The following is a 16,755-nucleotide window of genomic DNA, read 5'->3' on the forward strand; positions in this document are numbered from 1 at the left end:
GCCTGGCAACCATGTGCATGTGTGAGCACACACTTGTACATGGCACCTCCCTGCCTGACTGCCCTTCTGCTCTCCCCAGCCCTTTGCAGGCTGGAACTCTGCCAGCCTGCAGAGAGCTCTTAGCATAAGTGGAAAATCTGCATTTTTATCTGCTAAAATGAAAAATTCGCATTTTTCCTAGTCAAGGTGGAAATCCACTGGGGGGGGGGGGGGGGGAACGTTGTTTTTCTGTGAGAAACAGAAAACCTGGATCCCTGGTTGTCATATAACTGGATAAGGTCTAAGTCTGTATGTGCAAATATAGCATAAAATACAGACATGCATTTTTTCTTTAACATCGAGTATGTAAAGGATAAAGGTCAGCAAAAATATAACATGATATAGAGAAAAGTACTACATTTTTGTGTGCTTGTATAAATAAAAATTAACTTTAAATTGCATATGCCACGGGATAATTCTTAAAAACAAGTTTCCAAAGCAAGGCTAATGGCAATTTCATTGGCATGAAATTTATCACTGACAAGCCAGTAAGCTGTTGGCTATTGTCCAACTCCCCCACACACATATCACCGTCTGGTGTGTAAGCTAATAGCATTCTGGACTTGCATCCTCCCCACTTCTCAGCCAGCTCTTTTCTTCCCCTGCAGCTACATCTTTTAACAAGATACCGTAATGAAATCTGCCCACCTGACACAGCGAGCCTTCTGCAATACCGCTATGTTTTAAAACTTTCGTGTATATTACATTGCAGGTGTCAGGGATGAAACTTAATATACAATCAGTGACATTACCTGGCCAAAAATACAAAAAGACGCCAGCCTATTGATGGAATGAGTAGCTGTACCTACTTCTGAGAACATTTTCTAAATGACAATAAAGTAGATTTCATAGTAAATTTCCTCTCTTGCACATCTGAATCCCTAGATAATTTAAATGGCCATACATTGAATCTCTACTGCAGTAAACTGTACAAAATCATGCTTTTAAATACTTCTTAATTTCAACTGGTAATGTAGGTTGAATTGTATTAGTCATTTATTTTAAATATTTTATAACAAAGCCATAGGTGCTGCACGAGTTAATAATTACCCATTCAAATCCAGGCTAGGTCAGTAGCACTTGCTTTGTGGCCAGCCTCGTGACATGGTGTAGGTTAGAAACCAAGGGAGATCCTATTTCACCTATTAGGATAAAATTTATCCTTGAGCAGGACTCTGCCCTGCTCAAGTCACTGAAAATGTGACATTAATTTGTATACTTTTGTAACCTGCCTTCATCTGAGCCTCAAGAACAAGTCACAAAACCTGGGAAGGAGGTGAAGAAGGACCCACTTGCCTTTAGCATTAATGGGTATTCAGGATTTGAGCAGGGAAGAACAGGATAGCATTCAGATGCCTAACAGTATGGTCCCATGGTCCCAACCAGAGACATCCCTGGTGGGAGGTGTGGGGGTGTGTGAATCAGGGTGACCACCCCAGGCCTTGCGCTTTGGAGGGCCCCACAGAGCCAGGTGGAGCAGCGGCAGTGACTCCACACTGCTGCCGGGCCCCTGCCGAATCTGGAGCATCCAGCCACTTGGCACCCCCTCCCCTCCGCCACCAAATCTGTTGCCGGCTTCCTCAGATCCAGGGATGGGGCCCTGCACAGGCTGACTTGCCCTGGGACCTGCACCCTGCTCAGATTGTCTCTTGTTTCAGCTGTCCAAAACCCAAACAGCCACTACTATTACATTGCTGTAAGCCTGCAGGTAGTTTTCAAATTTGCCTTTTACTTTGTTATTTTCTAATTATAAAGATAAAAATTACAGGAAGTAATTCTAGGAAATAAAACACTGGACAGGGAATTAGAAGCATAGCTGTTCACAACTCTGCCTGCTAAATGATCTTGTGAAAACCATTTAATTTCTCTGTACAACTTACTTCCTGCAGCTGTAAAATTTGTCTTATTGATTCTTACCTTGCATGGGAGGCATTTTGAGGTCTAGATATGAAAAAGTGTTATACTGTTAACACCAATAATTTGGAATAAAAAATGTTGATGAATTGGTTCAATCTTTACCAGCAAAGCTTGAACCGATTTGGAGGTGAATAGACATTCCCTTTTCATTCTAGAAATGCAGGCACATGCCTGCATTGGCTCAGGCTAGAAGCCTGGGGGTGCTAGAGCAGCCCTCCCATCCCTTCCACAATGCTGAGCTGAGGGGGGCATGGCCAGGCCCTGGAAGGATGCTCTGATGTTCTTGCCGCTCCTGAGCAGCCCAGCAGGAAATGTTTATCACCCCTAACTCAGTATTTTTCAACCCATTAAGAAAACAAAGTCTGTCTCGAAGCTCTTCTTAAACAGCTTTTCCAAGGAAGGACATTAAGATACCTGTTCATTAGCTCCAAAAAGCCTGCCTGCCTTTGTCATCTTCCACAGCGCAGACTGTAGCTAGCATGTGGTCCGCTAGTTAATGGTGAGATGTCTGTGAAAGGTGGGGGTGGGGAAGGGAGGGGGAAAATAAACCCTGCTTAGCAGAGAGAAGTCAGGCAGACGCTCTGTGTCTGCAAGTCTCTGCTGGAGCTACAGCCAGAGAGCAAAGGGGAGGGGCCAGCCCTGCTGTGGAGCAGAGAGCCCCGCCCAGCTGAGAGTGCATGCTGGGATGCTGGGGGAATTTGGTTTAACTTAAACCAGCAAGAGGTCTGGGACAGACATTGCATAAACCAGTTTGAGCCAATAAGTTAAGTCTGATACTACATTCAACCAGGTTTAATCTCAAACTGGTTTCAGTCATTTTCAAACCAGCTTATGTGCACTGAACATCTGTTCTGTGACAGATTTAAACCAGTTTCTGATCATTTAAACCAGTTTATGTGTAATGTCTGTCCTTACCCATAAAGTAAGGGTGCTTAGTGGGGTTTAATTACAACAGATTTAGCAGAATAAACACTATTATGACTAGTAAGTTTAGCAAGCTTTAAAATAGTTTTTGAGTCCTGAAAGACTATTTTTAAAAATTGATATTTATACTTTTAATAGCCTAATGTGCTTCAAATACTACCTTCATATTAGAGCTTGACATACTGTTAGTTTACACATGCATGGCAAGAATCCAGAAAAGACAGAGAATGCTGTTAAAAATATATTTCTTCTATTTATACTGAACTCCCAGTGGGTTTAAGAAGTATTACTTGTATTTTAAATTATTTCCTTACTTAGAATACGCTGGCGCAACCCAGTATGGGTTTTCCTCAGCTTCCTTTGCATGACGTAAAATAGCCTCTCGAGGGTTGCTATCATCAGTCTTATCCAGTGCAATATTCTTGACTATATATGATGACAAGGTACCACCATGTGTTCCAACACGGCCACCACGACCTACAACAGAAAAATAATAATTTAAGAGAGAAATTAAAAAAATACCCAGAGAAGCTAAATATGCCTGCGTCTCTAACATGGATGGAGTATGGGAGCTACATAATATTATTGAGGAAGTAGATATACAGAACAGAAAATGCATTGAGAACTATTTTCACATAAGACTTCTCCTGAATACATTACGGGTCTGGTAAAAAATGGAGTGCTTAGTTATTCATAGCAACACTTCAACCAGTGAGCAATGTCTATTGCTCTAGGCACTGTGTAAACACGTATTTGATGGCCTCCCTACACATGCAGGTAAAGGTGTGATAGGATCTAAAGAGTAATCCACATAATCATGTCTCCTTCCATGCCAGGTGTGCATGGCAGGAGTGTGATTGTGGAATTTCAAATCAGATCCCATCATGCCTTACTGCTGTTGCAGGGGGAGCCTGATCCTGGACTCTCCCTGCACTGGCAAAGAAGCAAGCTCCCACAACTGGGAGCCCTTTCACCTGATCAGGCACCGAGCCATGGAGGCACCCCCCATGCTCCTGTAGCTGGGAGACTGCAGCTACTGCAATCTCCTAGCCGAGGTGTGACACACACAATTCAATTAATGGCATGATAGGAAACAACTACAAAGTTATTACACATATTTTGTTGAATAACTTTGTAGCTTATTCCTCTTTTTATCATGCCTTTAACTGATTGAATATGTGGCTGGGAGACTATTTAAGACAGAGGTGGGCAAAATATGGTCTGAAGGCTGGATTCAGCCCACAAACTGACAATCCAGCCCCTGGCTGCCCCCATGGAGGTCTGCATGGGGCCAAGCCCCACCCACTCCTGTTGAGGCAGCTCACACCACACTACTGCCCATACCTGCTGGCCCAGGCCCTGGCCAGCATGTGCAGCTTCTGGAGGGGTTGTTCCTGGTGCAGCTCTGCTTCCGTCACCTCCAGCAGGAGCCACTTGGCTGAAGCTTCCCACCCACCTACCCACCTTCCTGGAGCAGTGCAACAGGAGCAGGAGAAGCTACTGCTGCAGGTGAGGGGAGCAGAGCAGCACCCAACCAGCTGCAGCCACACCAGGAACTCCCCGCTGGAAGAAGTGCATGCTGGCCGGGGCCCAGGTTGCGGAGGCTGTTTCGCTCCCCTCACCTCCAGCTGCAACTCCTGCCCTTGCTGCGCCGAGGGGCAGGAGTTGGGGGGAATTTCAGTGAGGTGGCTCCTGCCCCAGCATGCAAGGCTCTGGCTGCAGCTCCCAGCTGCCTTCCACCCATTCCATCTGCCTAGTGTGATGAGCAGTCACTTGTAGGCAGCTGCAGCAGGTAGAAAGCAGCTGTGAACTGGACTGGAGCCCTGCACACTGGGACAGGAGCTGCTTGACTGAAGCTTCCCTCCTGCCTGCCCAGAATGGCATAGCAAGTGCAGGAGGCAAGGGGAGCAGAATAGCCCTGCCGACCTAGGGCCCAGCCAGCAAGTACAGCCTCCAGTGGGGTCGTTCCCAGTGTGGCTGCAGCTGGCTGGATGATGCTGTGCTCCCCTTGCCTCCAGTGGTGGCTCCTCCTTCTTCTGCCCCTGCCCTGCCAAGCTGCTCTGGGCAGGCATGCGGGAAGCCTCAGCCTGGCGGTTCCTGCTGGAGGCAAGAGAGCAGAGCAGCACCTGGCTGGCTGCAGATGCACTGGGTTCAGCCCTGCCAGAAGTTGCACACACCAGAGCTTGCCCAGTCTGCAGCTGTCCCCATGGCTTGGCCCCACGTGGAGCACTGTGGGGGCAGCCCCAGACCAGGCGAGCTCTGCTGAATCACTTCCATGCCTCACCCAACTGGCTCCTGGGACTTAACACCCAGGCAGTAATGCCCCCTCCCCCCCCCCCGACACACATGCACACCTGCTTGCCCCACAGCTCCCCCCTCCCCGCCACTGGGCAGGGAGTGGATTGTGCCTGCTCCACTCCTGAACACTGGTCTCCACCTGCTCAAAGCCCTATAGGTAGTTTTGATGAGTTGTTGCATGGGGGGAGGGGGGAGGAGAGGGGTGCTGACCCAGCCTATAACAACTCATCCAAACTCTGTATGTGGATGCTTTAAGTTTAACATGTAGATGGGCCAAAGACAGTGTCTATCCAAATAATGATTGAAGTACAGGAGAAGGCTGAGGGGGAATATGACAGTGACCTATGAAACCATTAAAGTTGTATACGAAGTGACCAGTGAACTGGTGTTCACCAAGTCCCAGAATACTAGAACAAGGGGGCACCCACTGAAGGGTGACAGGTTTAAAATGGACAAGAGAAAACACTTCTTTTATGTGACTCATAGTTACATTCACTGCCACAGGAGATGGTAGAGGCAGATAGCATAGCCACATTAAAAAAGGGACTGGATAAATTCATGGGTGATAGATCTATTAATGGTTATTGAACAGAATGGTTGGAGATGTTTCCTCTGGCATCTCTTAAACCAATAACAGTGGATGCCAGGGAGGGTACTGAATATGGGATAGATAACTCTAGATAATATCTAGTTCAATGCTCTCCCTGTAAAGCATCCAGGGCTAGATGGACCATTGGTCTGACCCAGTATGGCACTTCTTACATTCTTAAATCTAAAGAAGCATGAGCAAGAGATACTTACAGATCTCCAGTATAATTTTCCATTTGCTTATAACAAGTCTGGATTACCTGGTCCTGCTACTGGAGGTTCTGGTTTGTGAGATTTCACAGGATCCAATCTATCCTTTTCCAGCTGTTTCCTCGTACTTCGTTGTCGTGGTTCACGGAACATTGGAAGGGCGTGAGCTGAAGAAGATTCACATTAAAAAAAAAAATCTAAATGTTAGTGTCCATATTTGCCTTTAAAGTTTTAATCCTATGGGCCAGATTATGAGTAGCTTTAATGTAAGAGGGATACTAGAATGCCTTACCTGCTTGCACAATTGTTTATGAAAATATGTTTTATAGTGCTTTGTGAATTTAGGTTGGAAAAATCTAATTAAGTCAGAATTTGGCTCAAATATCAGAGTTACATATACCTAATTCTGGAGTAAATTGCTATGGGATCTGTGTGGTGTTTTTAACCTCCAAATAAAAGGCAATATTGTCAGCAGCATAGGGTGATCTCTAATATGGCAACACTGTGGGGTTTTTTTTACTGAGAAAGACAGAACTCACTGACTCATCAATATCACTTTCCAGGTTGTTCTTGAAAGCCTGCTTAATGTTTTAGACTTGATAAAACCACAGTCCAGGTGACACGGCTGTATACCTCTAGGAATAAATATTTAGATTTTATTTTCGCAGATTTCATGAAATATGAGGTGCCTGAAACATTTGTTGGCAAGCAGAGTGCTTGATTGGTCTGCATAGAGCATCTGAGGTGACTAATGCACAGATCCAAGCTTTTTGCTGTATGCAAAGAAAAGGTTGATGGAGGAAAATCCAAGCTGATTAATAACATGCCTGTATTTTAGAAGTAACACCTAATCCCCTCCAGTCACATTTATGCATGTTAAGCAGCCCTATGAAACTCTGAGACTGAAGCATGGCTCACTGAATTTTATAGGTGGAAAGATATTCCATTTTAGAAAAGGACTTATTTTACTTTTCTAAGAATTACAATAGAAAAATGTGCTTTTTGAAAAGCTCCTACTCATCCCACCCAGAAATGTCACACACAACAGCATCAAATCTTAACAAAAAGCCCAACAACGCTTAACAAAACTCAAGTGAAACTTAAGATATGATCAATTTAGAAACATTTTCCACTTCTATACTGCGTCCGGAAGTATCTTCATCAGGCCTCAACAACAATGTTCAAGAAAAAACTAAACAATTAGGAACAAAACAGTCAGGAAGCCACCCTGGCTTTCTAAAGGCAAACTTTTGGCCATTCAGACTTTTGCCTGAAACAGCTCATATCTACTCCTAACAAATATTATTACTAACAAGTGAATTCTTGGCTACACACAAGTTCCTAAATAACATTAAAATGTGCAAGTAATAGAAAATACTTTATTAATGTGACACAGTGTAAGGGGAAATATACATGATTTGGAGATTTTGGAAAATATGTGATGCATGACAAAAACAAAAGAGCTTCTTATAAGGTTATATTTAAATTACTTACGTGTTATAATGTAATCCTGTGTAAGTGTCTCTGCTTGTCTAGCTTTCCGTTTGGTTTTAACCACACATAATTTTGCTCCCCTAGGAGGAAACATATCATGCCTTAGTTTGCTTCTTTATAACAAGTAGTAATGATTTAAGACAAATATTCCTGACTGTGTTAAACAGAACTTTAAAAGTTCACTAATATGTTTCTTCTTGTGTGCATGTATATATGGCCATGTAAGGCAGGCTAGAGAGATAAATACATGTTATAGTATTGTTTAAGTGGGAAGCGAAAAGAAAGTGGCAGATTTATTTTATCCTCCACTTGCCTACGACAAAACTCCCCTCCCACTCAGTTTGCAACAGTTCAAACATGTTATCCTCTCTTAAGCAGCAGACATGCTGAAATATAAGTGGAGCTTCATTAAGAACTGTGGAGAGAAAGCTTGCTTAAGCTTTGCTGGCAGTAAGCGCAGCCTACCTTGGTGCTATTATTTCAGCCCCTCTGTAAGCACTAAGCATCTATATGCACATTTCTGCAAAGGATGGAAAAGGAAGCCCCAAACCAGACTGGGCCTGAAGATACTAAACTAGGGCTTACATGAGCAATATATACTACTATAGGCAAGTGTACTCTTCTTTCATTTGAGCCTCAGGGTCAGAGATTTGCTCTGATGAACCTGGGGGTTACCATAGACAATAAGCTGAATATGAGCCAACCATGTGCCCTTATTGCGAAGAACACTAGTAGCATATTAAGCTGCATTGAAAGAAGTGTTGCCAGCAGATAAACTGAGGTGATTCTTCCCCTTTATTTTGACCTGGTGAAGCCACATCTGGAGTCCTGTGCCCAGTTTTGAGCTCCCCACTACAGAAAGGATGTGGACAAGTTGGAGAGAGTCCAGTGGAGGGCAATGAAAATAGTTAGGAGGATGGGGAACATGACTTACGAGACGAGGCTGAGGGAATTGGGCTTACTTAGTCTAGAGGAGAGAAGACTGAGGGGGGAATTAATTGCAGCCTTCAACTACCTGTAGGAGGGTTTGAAAGAGGATGGAGCTAGTCTGTTCTCAGTGATGGCAAATAACAGAACAAGGAGCAATGGTCTCAAGTTGCAACAAGAGAAATTTAGGTTAGATATTAGGGAAAACGTTTTCCCTAGGAGGCTGTAAAGCACTGGAACTGGCTACCCAGAGAGGTTGTGGAATCTCCATCCTTAGAGGGTTTCAAGATCTGGCTAGACAAAGCCTTGGCTGGGATGATCTAGTTAGGGCTGGTCCTACTTTGAGTAGGGAGTCAGACTAGATGATCTCTTGAGGTCCCTTCCAACCCTAAATTTCTATGATTCTGTTATATAATCACCTAGTTAAAACACAGAGCAGCGCTGGCCAACTTCTGTGCAGCTGGGGGCCACTTACCATGTGGGCTGTGGTTTCAGGAGCTACACACCAAGGCCCAATCCATGAGCAAGTGCCCTCCCTACCCTGTTGCGCAGGCAACCTCACCCCACTGTGTGTACAAAGTGGCATCCCAGACAGAGGTAATGGTGTTCAGCAGACCTCATGGACCGGTAGGAGGGATTGAGACACTTCTCGCTGATGGGGGTTCAGCCTCCCCTTGTCACTCAAGTTCACAGCCTGAATCCTCTACTGCACCTGGATCTCCAGGTGATGCTGCTGTCTTGGAGCTCCTTTTATCATCTCTACCTGCTGAGAAGTCTGTGACCCTTTCTTTCAGATTTACCATCATCCATTCTTTTATAACAATGAGGCGAGACTCCTGCAATGCCTCTATGTGGGGCTAACCTTAGTTCATGACCATACAGAAGCCACAGCCAGTGGCAGTCTACCTTCTAATGGGCCTGGATCATCAGAAGCCCATTACTCCAGAGTTCACATTAGCTTCCAATGGCTTTGTGGGTTCAATTCAAGGTGCTGGTTTTGACTTATAAAATCCTAAATGATTTAGGCCCTACATATCGACTTCTCCCTTATGCTCTATTTCAATCTTTAAAGTAAGCAGAGAGCAACCTCCTGCTGGTACCATCAATGCACCAAGTTCGCTTGGCAAAACATGTGGAAGGTAATTTTCAAAGGTCCCTCCTCAGCTTTAGAATTCCTTCCCCTTTTTGGCTCACTGGAACCCAAGATTAGACCTCTTCCAGAAAGACGAAGATCTTCTTCTTTGGGTAGGTGTTTAGCAAGGAAAGTTAAGTTGAGGTACCATTTAGGGAGATTTTGTTATATCTCTTTGGTAAGTTATTTTGTACTGCACTCCACTGTAAGCCGTTGTGGAGAAGGGCAGTATATATCTATCCCATTTAACCAAATCCAAGATAATCTTAAAATTAAGACAACCCCCCAATAATTAGATTCTAGACATGGAAAATTTATATTTTAAAAAATAATTTTCCACATCTAGAATCTAATTTTTGGAGGGCTGTTTTAAAATCATCCCCCCACTACTGCAGTAGGGCAAGCATTGGCAGGGGGGCAGGTGGTTGTGGGGTAGGCACCAGGATAATTAAGTGACCTCTGCCCATTGCAGCCTGTCCTCCCCACCACTTGCCCCCCCAGTGGCCAACCCCTACCCCCAAGCCTGTACATCACCATGCATGCTACCGTGGTGCCTGTACCCCCCTACGTGCCTCCCCCACCTGCACCCCTCTTGCCTGTCCTCCATGCTACCTGCCCCCACCCATGCTTATGCCTCCTGATGCCTGCCACTCCCTGTGGTGCTTGCACCTATGGGCACCTGTTGCCCCCCACTTTCTCCCTCTGCTGCCTGCCTCCCATGCCCCCGCCCCCCTGCTTGGTGCCCCCTGTTGCTTGCCCTCTACTCTCCCCACCTTCCACTTGCAACTCTGGCTCTGGCTAAGGCTAGGGAGTAGGTAACATGTGCTGCCTCTGGCCCTACCCCAGCCATGCAGCAGCTGTTGTGATGGCATCGTTAGCTTCAGCCCCTACCCCAGAGCTACAGCCAGAGGCAGCAGGTGTTTTGAGCTTCCTGTGCTTGGAATCAGAGCTGCAGGTTCTGCCTCACCCCCACCCTTGTATTGATGAGGGGCTTCCCCCCTCCCATGTTGAATGGGGAAAAGAAACTAATCTTAAATTTGAGTAAATACAGTAATAAATAAATTAATGAAAGGTCAGCTGTACACTCTCCACCTGCTTGAAGGGAAATATATCCCAATAGTCATGCCAGTCAAACTAAGGGACAAAGGAGTCAACATAATACCAAAAGAAAGCAATTTTTAGAGTTGTTAAATTCACCCATTCAATCCAAGCTGCTAGCTTTCCTCTTCATCACTCACTTCCACCTTGCTGTCCTATAGGTATGTAGTGAATGGCCATAGGTGGTAACAAAAGTGCAACAGATGGGGAGCTTTCATCCCATTCCTTCCCTCAAATTTAATTTTAAGCTAATTGTGCTCATCACTGAAACGCAAGTTGAGTCAGGACCCCAAACAAAATACAACATTAGAACCATAAAAATTACTTTGCTGAACAAACAGCCTTATTACACTATACCCTGCACTAACCAGTTGGAGATCCGCTAGCCAGAAGTTTTTAATACAGTTTCTATACAACATATTGATGAAAGTGTTCAAAGTTTTAGGTTTGTTTCCAAATTTAATACACAACTATGCAGCACAACAGAAGGATTAGTAGAAAACAGACTGCTTTTAAAGAACATAAGATACTTTTTTTTTTTTACTCTATTACAATAAAAAAACACTCTGCAAGAAAAATCTTTGTAAATCTATTTCTTCACTTCTAGTTTAATTAAAAGAAAGGAAAGAAGCATGGTTTTAATCATAACCATATTGTTTTAATCATTGTTATGTCATTATTAAATACCTCTGACTTTTGATGGGATCATAGTATACTTTAGCCAATCCATTTCCTGTACCAACCATGATTTGGTTCAGCTTGGGATGCCAAAGACAACGCACAACACTCTGAAAGAAAATTAAGATTGATATTTGATCATCATCTTTGGGTCTGAAACCATTTAACTCTTACTATTAATATATGTACTACCAAAATGTGTATGAGTCCTAGTTCTGAACTGGGACCCAAATATGCTAGAATCTTTAAAAACGTGGAAGAAAAAGACAGTCCCTTCCCCCAAAATTTAAGATTTAAATATGAGAGGAACAACAGACAGAAACACATAGATGGGACACTATAAGGGAACAAGATGTTCTTCATTGTCATGGTATCCAGTAGTTCCAGGAGTTCTGCAGCCTAGCTGTTGTCACATGTTTTGCAAACACCACAGTTAAGAACAATCTTAAGGGGATATCTGAAGGAAAGCAATGAGATAGCTTTGGATTTTGTAGTGTGCAAGTTGGGGAGTTTAATGGACATATTTTTTTCAAATTTTGGTTTTTTCTTCTCTCTATAATAAACTCTCCATGATTCTTACTTCATCTAGTCCTTCTTCCCAGTGGAACAAGACTTCCAAATGCTATGCCAATCACTCACTCACAGATTCTACAACAATTTAAAAATCAATGATTCCTAGTCTCAATTTTTTCTTTATCTAGGATATCCCATCTAATCTAATTCCAGTCTGTATCTGTAGTCAAGCCTGTACTCTAGGGATAACACCTCCACTGCTTTTCTGATCGGTGCAGAAACTGGTGTTAAGAAATCAAGGCCTGAGCACTTTGCTCTTTTTCACTCATGGTATGTTATTCTGCATAACATATCATTGCTCCTTTTAATAATCAACTCAAAGTAAAAAATTTTGAGACTTTCAAGACAATTGACTGAAGAACTAAATGATGATAGAGACAGAACAGTGGGCACAATTTACAATGGAACACAACAAATCCAAACACCATACTATAGGTATTAAGGTAAATGGAGAGTGGAAATTGTTTGAGGACAGATTTGTATAAAGGGATAATCTCCAAAACTGAAGGACGAGGGCTTGAAAGTATGTGTTACATTTGTTAGAAATGTTCCCAAGACTTCACAGGACTCATCTTCATCTTATTACTTCACTGAAATATACTAACCACCTTTCCTGCCCTTCCTCCCAAACCTACTACTTTTCTCTTCACCAAAAAGAAGGGTTAGGCCCTTCTCAAAATGAATCCGTAATTGTGTGTTAAATCTCCCTCTGTCTCTAAAGATGCACAGAAGGGTGATGCATGTAAGAGAAAAAGTATTTACAGCATTTCAAATGTATCAGTATTTTAAAAGTGTTTATGATCTACAGAATACAAATTTAAGAGGAAAAAATAACAAAAATAAGTTTAACTGGAGAGGGCAAATGAAATATAATACTGAAGAACCTGGGATACCACAGCCATTTTAAGCCTTTTCTGTAAAATCGTAGCTTGCTGAAACATTGCCAATTGTCAACTTCCCTACCTTGGTTTTCTTCTTTTGTCTGGCCCCAACCTCTTTTTGTTTAAGTATTATATCTGAATCATATGCTAGTAGGTTACCAGAATATACCATAAAACCCATCAACATTAGATTTCCCTTTCCCATAGAATAAGCACTGGCTTTCCTCAGTTTGGTGGGGTATGTGTGTGTATTTTTAACACGAACAGGTTCCATAGAAGTAAGTGTACGTGAACTAGCAGTTAACAGACTCATAAAATTTTAGGATCATCCCATATAGCACCATGTAGAAACAATACTATAAACAGTGACACTCTTGGTTCATACAATCACAGACATAAATATGAGGGGTAACTCTATAAAGATATTAGGATATTTGTCACGGCGGGGTCCTTGCGGAGGGCCGTGATCTCCTTGAGGCCCTCTCACCGCGCTACTTCGGCCTGAGGGCATCCTCCATTCTCACCCGCCACGTCTTTGCGCTTAAGGAAAATGATTGGGAGGCTGCCTTGTGTTTCCTCGGGCACGTAAGCTCCTGGACCCCTCGTGGGTCTCCCCGTACAATGGGTGCTACTCAAGCACCTCAGCCTTATGGGCTATGCGTGGCTCCTACCAGCCCCTAACACCACGCCCCAAGCCTTGCGGATGTAATAGACGTTGTTAGGTCTGTACACCCGCTTCCCGGGCCTCCTCTATAGTGTAGCCCACTCTGGGCTCTCTCTCTCGTGCCCAGTCTCTTGCTGGGACTCTCCTGATGGTGCGGTCCCGCTCAGGGACCCCCTAGCGGGCCCCGGCCCTTCCCTGGCCAACCGCACGGATACCCTCTCTGACCCCGGCTCACCGCGCTGCTACTCCCCGTCTTCTCGGGGCAACTGCAGCGCCCTGCCTCGGTCTGAGGCGTGTTGCCGCACTAGCCTGCGGCTGGGCTCGCTAGTACGCCCGTCTTGGGCTCCTTGATATGGCCCCGTTCTAGGGCTGCTCCCCCTCTTTGGGGCTCGCCGTGCCCACACTGGGCTACTCAATAACGTACAATGGCGCTCCCCCTCTTTGGGGCTCGCTGTGCCCCCACAGGGCTCTCAATGCAATCGCCCCTCGCTCTGGGGCTGGGGTCTATGTACCCCGCACGCAATCCGGGGTCTATGTCCCCCATCTGCAACCTTCTGGTTGCGCCCGCGACCCACTGGCTGCGCTCCTCGCCGCCAGTTGCTCACGCACTGGCGTGCGAGCTGCGCCTTCCCTGGCGCTATGCAAATAATGCGCCCTCTTGGCGCTAGGGCACCCCACACTCTCTGGGGTCCCTATGAGGACACTGCGCCCTCTTATGAGCTCAACTGAGCCCACAACTCCGCCCTGTAAATCTCAGGGCCTAGCACGCCCTCACTGGTGCCCGGGTCTCACACTCCCCTGTGAGTCCCCGATGATTGAGGTCAACGCGCCCTCTTGGCGCTGGGGGCACCCCACACTCTCTGGGGTCCCTATGATTGAGGCCTCCTCCAACCCCTACAGCCTCACCCAGGCCTCCGGGTGTAATAACACAAACACAAAGGCTGTAACATAACCACAAGCTGCATGGCTAAACTCTAGTGCCCATCCTCTCAGGGCTATCATGAGCTGTACTTGCACGTCCGGCTCCTTTCCACATCCTCACTCCCAGAGCTCCTGCCTCCCAGGCTGCTGGCAGAGAACTGCTAGCCCAGCTTCAGCCCTGGGCTTCATAAAGGCCAGGCCCTGCCCCCTACAGGCAGCTGGCTCCGCTTAGTTGCTCTGGCAACCTGCAGCTGTGCTCAATTGGCCCTGCCAGGGCTCTCTCCCTGGCAGTTTCTCCTCTCTAGGAGCAGGCACTAAGGTGCCCTGCGACGATATTAAAGATCAAAGTGTTGTGTACAGATGGGTAATACAGATATTCAGTAACATTTCTTGAAGCTCAACATTTTCCCTATTACTTGCTGTAACAAGTTTGCAATGCAATTTAGTCCTGTCAATAAGCTGTTTGAATTAGAGAAAATTCATATGAATTACCCTATCAATTATTACTCAAATGCTACAGTAATTCTAACACACACAGGCAGAGTCCAAGGTCAAAGGTGGGTGGCCTTTTCTTTTAGTAATATTTATTGCATGTGTTTAGCCAGACTTTTAAAAACTTTGTAGTTAATGTGGTTCACCACTTTCTACTGTCAAGTAAATGTATTTTAATAGCATGGTACTGGATACCAGCCAACAAAAACAAATCCTGAGACAGTGTGGCTCAAGCCCTGATGGGAATTGCTATGCTTCTAACTTGTCAAACATGCAGAGCACACTTAAAAACACTGTGGCACGTGCTTCAGAGCAGGCAAAAGAAACTGCCATAAAACACAGCACTATAAATCTTTCAGAGCAGTAAAATGTTCTTTGAATACAATTTGTTCAAACCTAAACAAATACAAACTCTGAAAGGTCAACTAACTGTACTAAGCCATTGGTATATAAATATACTTTACAAAAAGTGGCAAAACACATTTGTGAATTTTAGGATCATATCAGAAACATACAGTATCTAAAAAAAGACTAAAAGCCTCAGTTCCAGGGACATAATCAACTAAAAAGAATTAAAAAACCCTCACACAAATACATCATGCAGTTCGACCCCAAGTGATGTCAAGCTATACAAATAAGGACTATTCAAATGAATACGTGAATGTAATTTGTGAATCCAACAGGGAACATTCTCACATTATTCAGTATATAGTAAATGTAGTTATTTAGTAAATAACACAGTATATTTGCCTTTTCTGTTGTTTATACTTGCAACTGGTTTTAAATTTTAGAAGCTAGGTGTTTTATATCTGAAATGCACAACACATGACTAAAGTTGAGGGAGCAAGCTAAACTTGAGACTGATTAAGGCAGACTCTTAAGATTGGAACAAACGTCCCAGATTATGAGGGGACCCAATGGTGAAAAAACTCTAATTTGGATAAAATCGCCACCCTCATTTTCCAGCCCTAAGTCTGCAGATGGTCAGAAAAACTGCTTGGAGAGAAATCACCTGTCTTGTGCATCTCAGTGGAGCCTACAATATACTGATCTAAAGGAATTTGCCACCACCCCAATACAGCATAGTATGTGGGTGAGTAGAAGGTTAAAAAGCCCTCAGATGAACACCACCTATACTGATCTGTCCCTAGCTACTGGGCTAAATGCAGATGAGGTCCCTCTGCTGCTCCTTGCTGCTTCATTAAAAAAGGAAAAGAAGGATTAATTACTCTCAAGTGAAAACAATCATACAGCCTTTCCTCCCCAATCATAATGCTAAAGTAATGTAGGACTTGAACCTGGGCCTTCTCTAACTTCTAAATTCATATATGTTAATTAAGTTTAATAATTATTTCAAATCATTAACATATTTAAATATTTGGTTCTGCAAACCCACCAAACATGATACTGCTGGTAACTGCACCTGAAAAGCAACCAAGGTTATGCTGGAAGTAATAACCACAGTAATTAGCAGCACATTACAAACTCTCCCTGTACTTAAGATCATTTTATTTATTAGCAGAGAAGTAAAATAGAAGAGGTAATTAGATCAACAGGGCTTTATAAAACCCTGAACAAAATACTGGATTAACCAACTAATACTGGCTACAGGAAGGTTGAAGTTGACAGTTTCTAGTCCCAGAAGCTATGAGTACAACCACAATAATGAACAAGTGAGCATGCAAGTTAGCTACTTTATTTAAAAAAAAACTGTTTCTGATCACGATAAAAGCTAAAGTAACCCCAGCTTCACAGATTCTTAAAATGTACAAATTCTCAACCCTGTTTTCCAGATTTCAAATGTGAGAGATGGTGTTCCTTTAAGCACTCATTTTTGCATAGAACACCAAAGTGATGTCAAACGGTAATTCTGAAACACAGGGCCTTGTCACGTTACACTCGTGACCTGTTAGACTGCA

At 44.1% G+C, this 16,755-nt stretch overlaps 1 protein-coding gene across 1 annotated transcript in view; it reads right to left on the reverse strand.

Annotated features, from left to right (window-relative positions):
• Positions 1 to 16,755, reverse strand: part of WDR70 (WD repeat domain 70) — a 255,372-nt gene that overhangs the window by 19,044 nt on the left and 219,573 nt on the right. Inside the window, exons 14-17 of the mRNA XM_014594000.3 lie at positions 11,315 to 11,415; positions 7,471 to 7,550; positions 6,027 to 6,143; positions 3,195 to 3,357 (exon numbers count right to left, since the gene is read on the reverse strand). Of these exons, the coding sequence (XP_014449486.2) occupies positions 3,195 to 3,357; positions 6,027 to 6,143; positions 7,471 to 7,550; positions 11,315 to 11,415 (461 nt within the window). The remainder of the gene's footprint in view (positions 1 to 3,194; positions 3,358 to 6,026; positions 6,144 to 7,470; positions 7,551 to 11,314; positions 11,416 to 16,755) is intronic.

The sequence above is a fragment of the Alligator mississippiensis genome, chromosome 3 (assembly GCF_030867095.1).
Source record: "Alligator mississippiensis isolate rAllMis1 chromosome 3, rAllMis1, whole genome shotgun sequence".
Classification (NCBI taxonomy): Eukaryota; Metazoa; Chordata; order Crocodylia; family Alligatoridae; genus Alligator; species Alligator mississippiensis.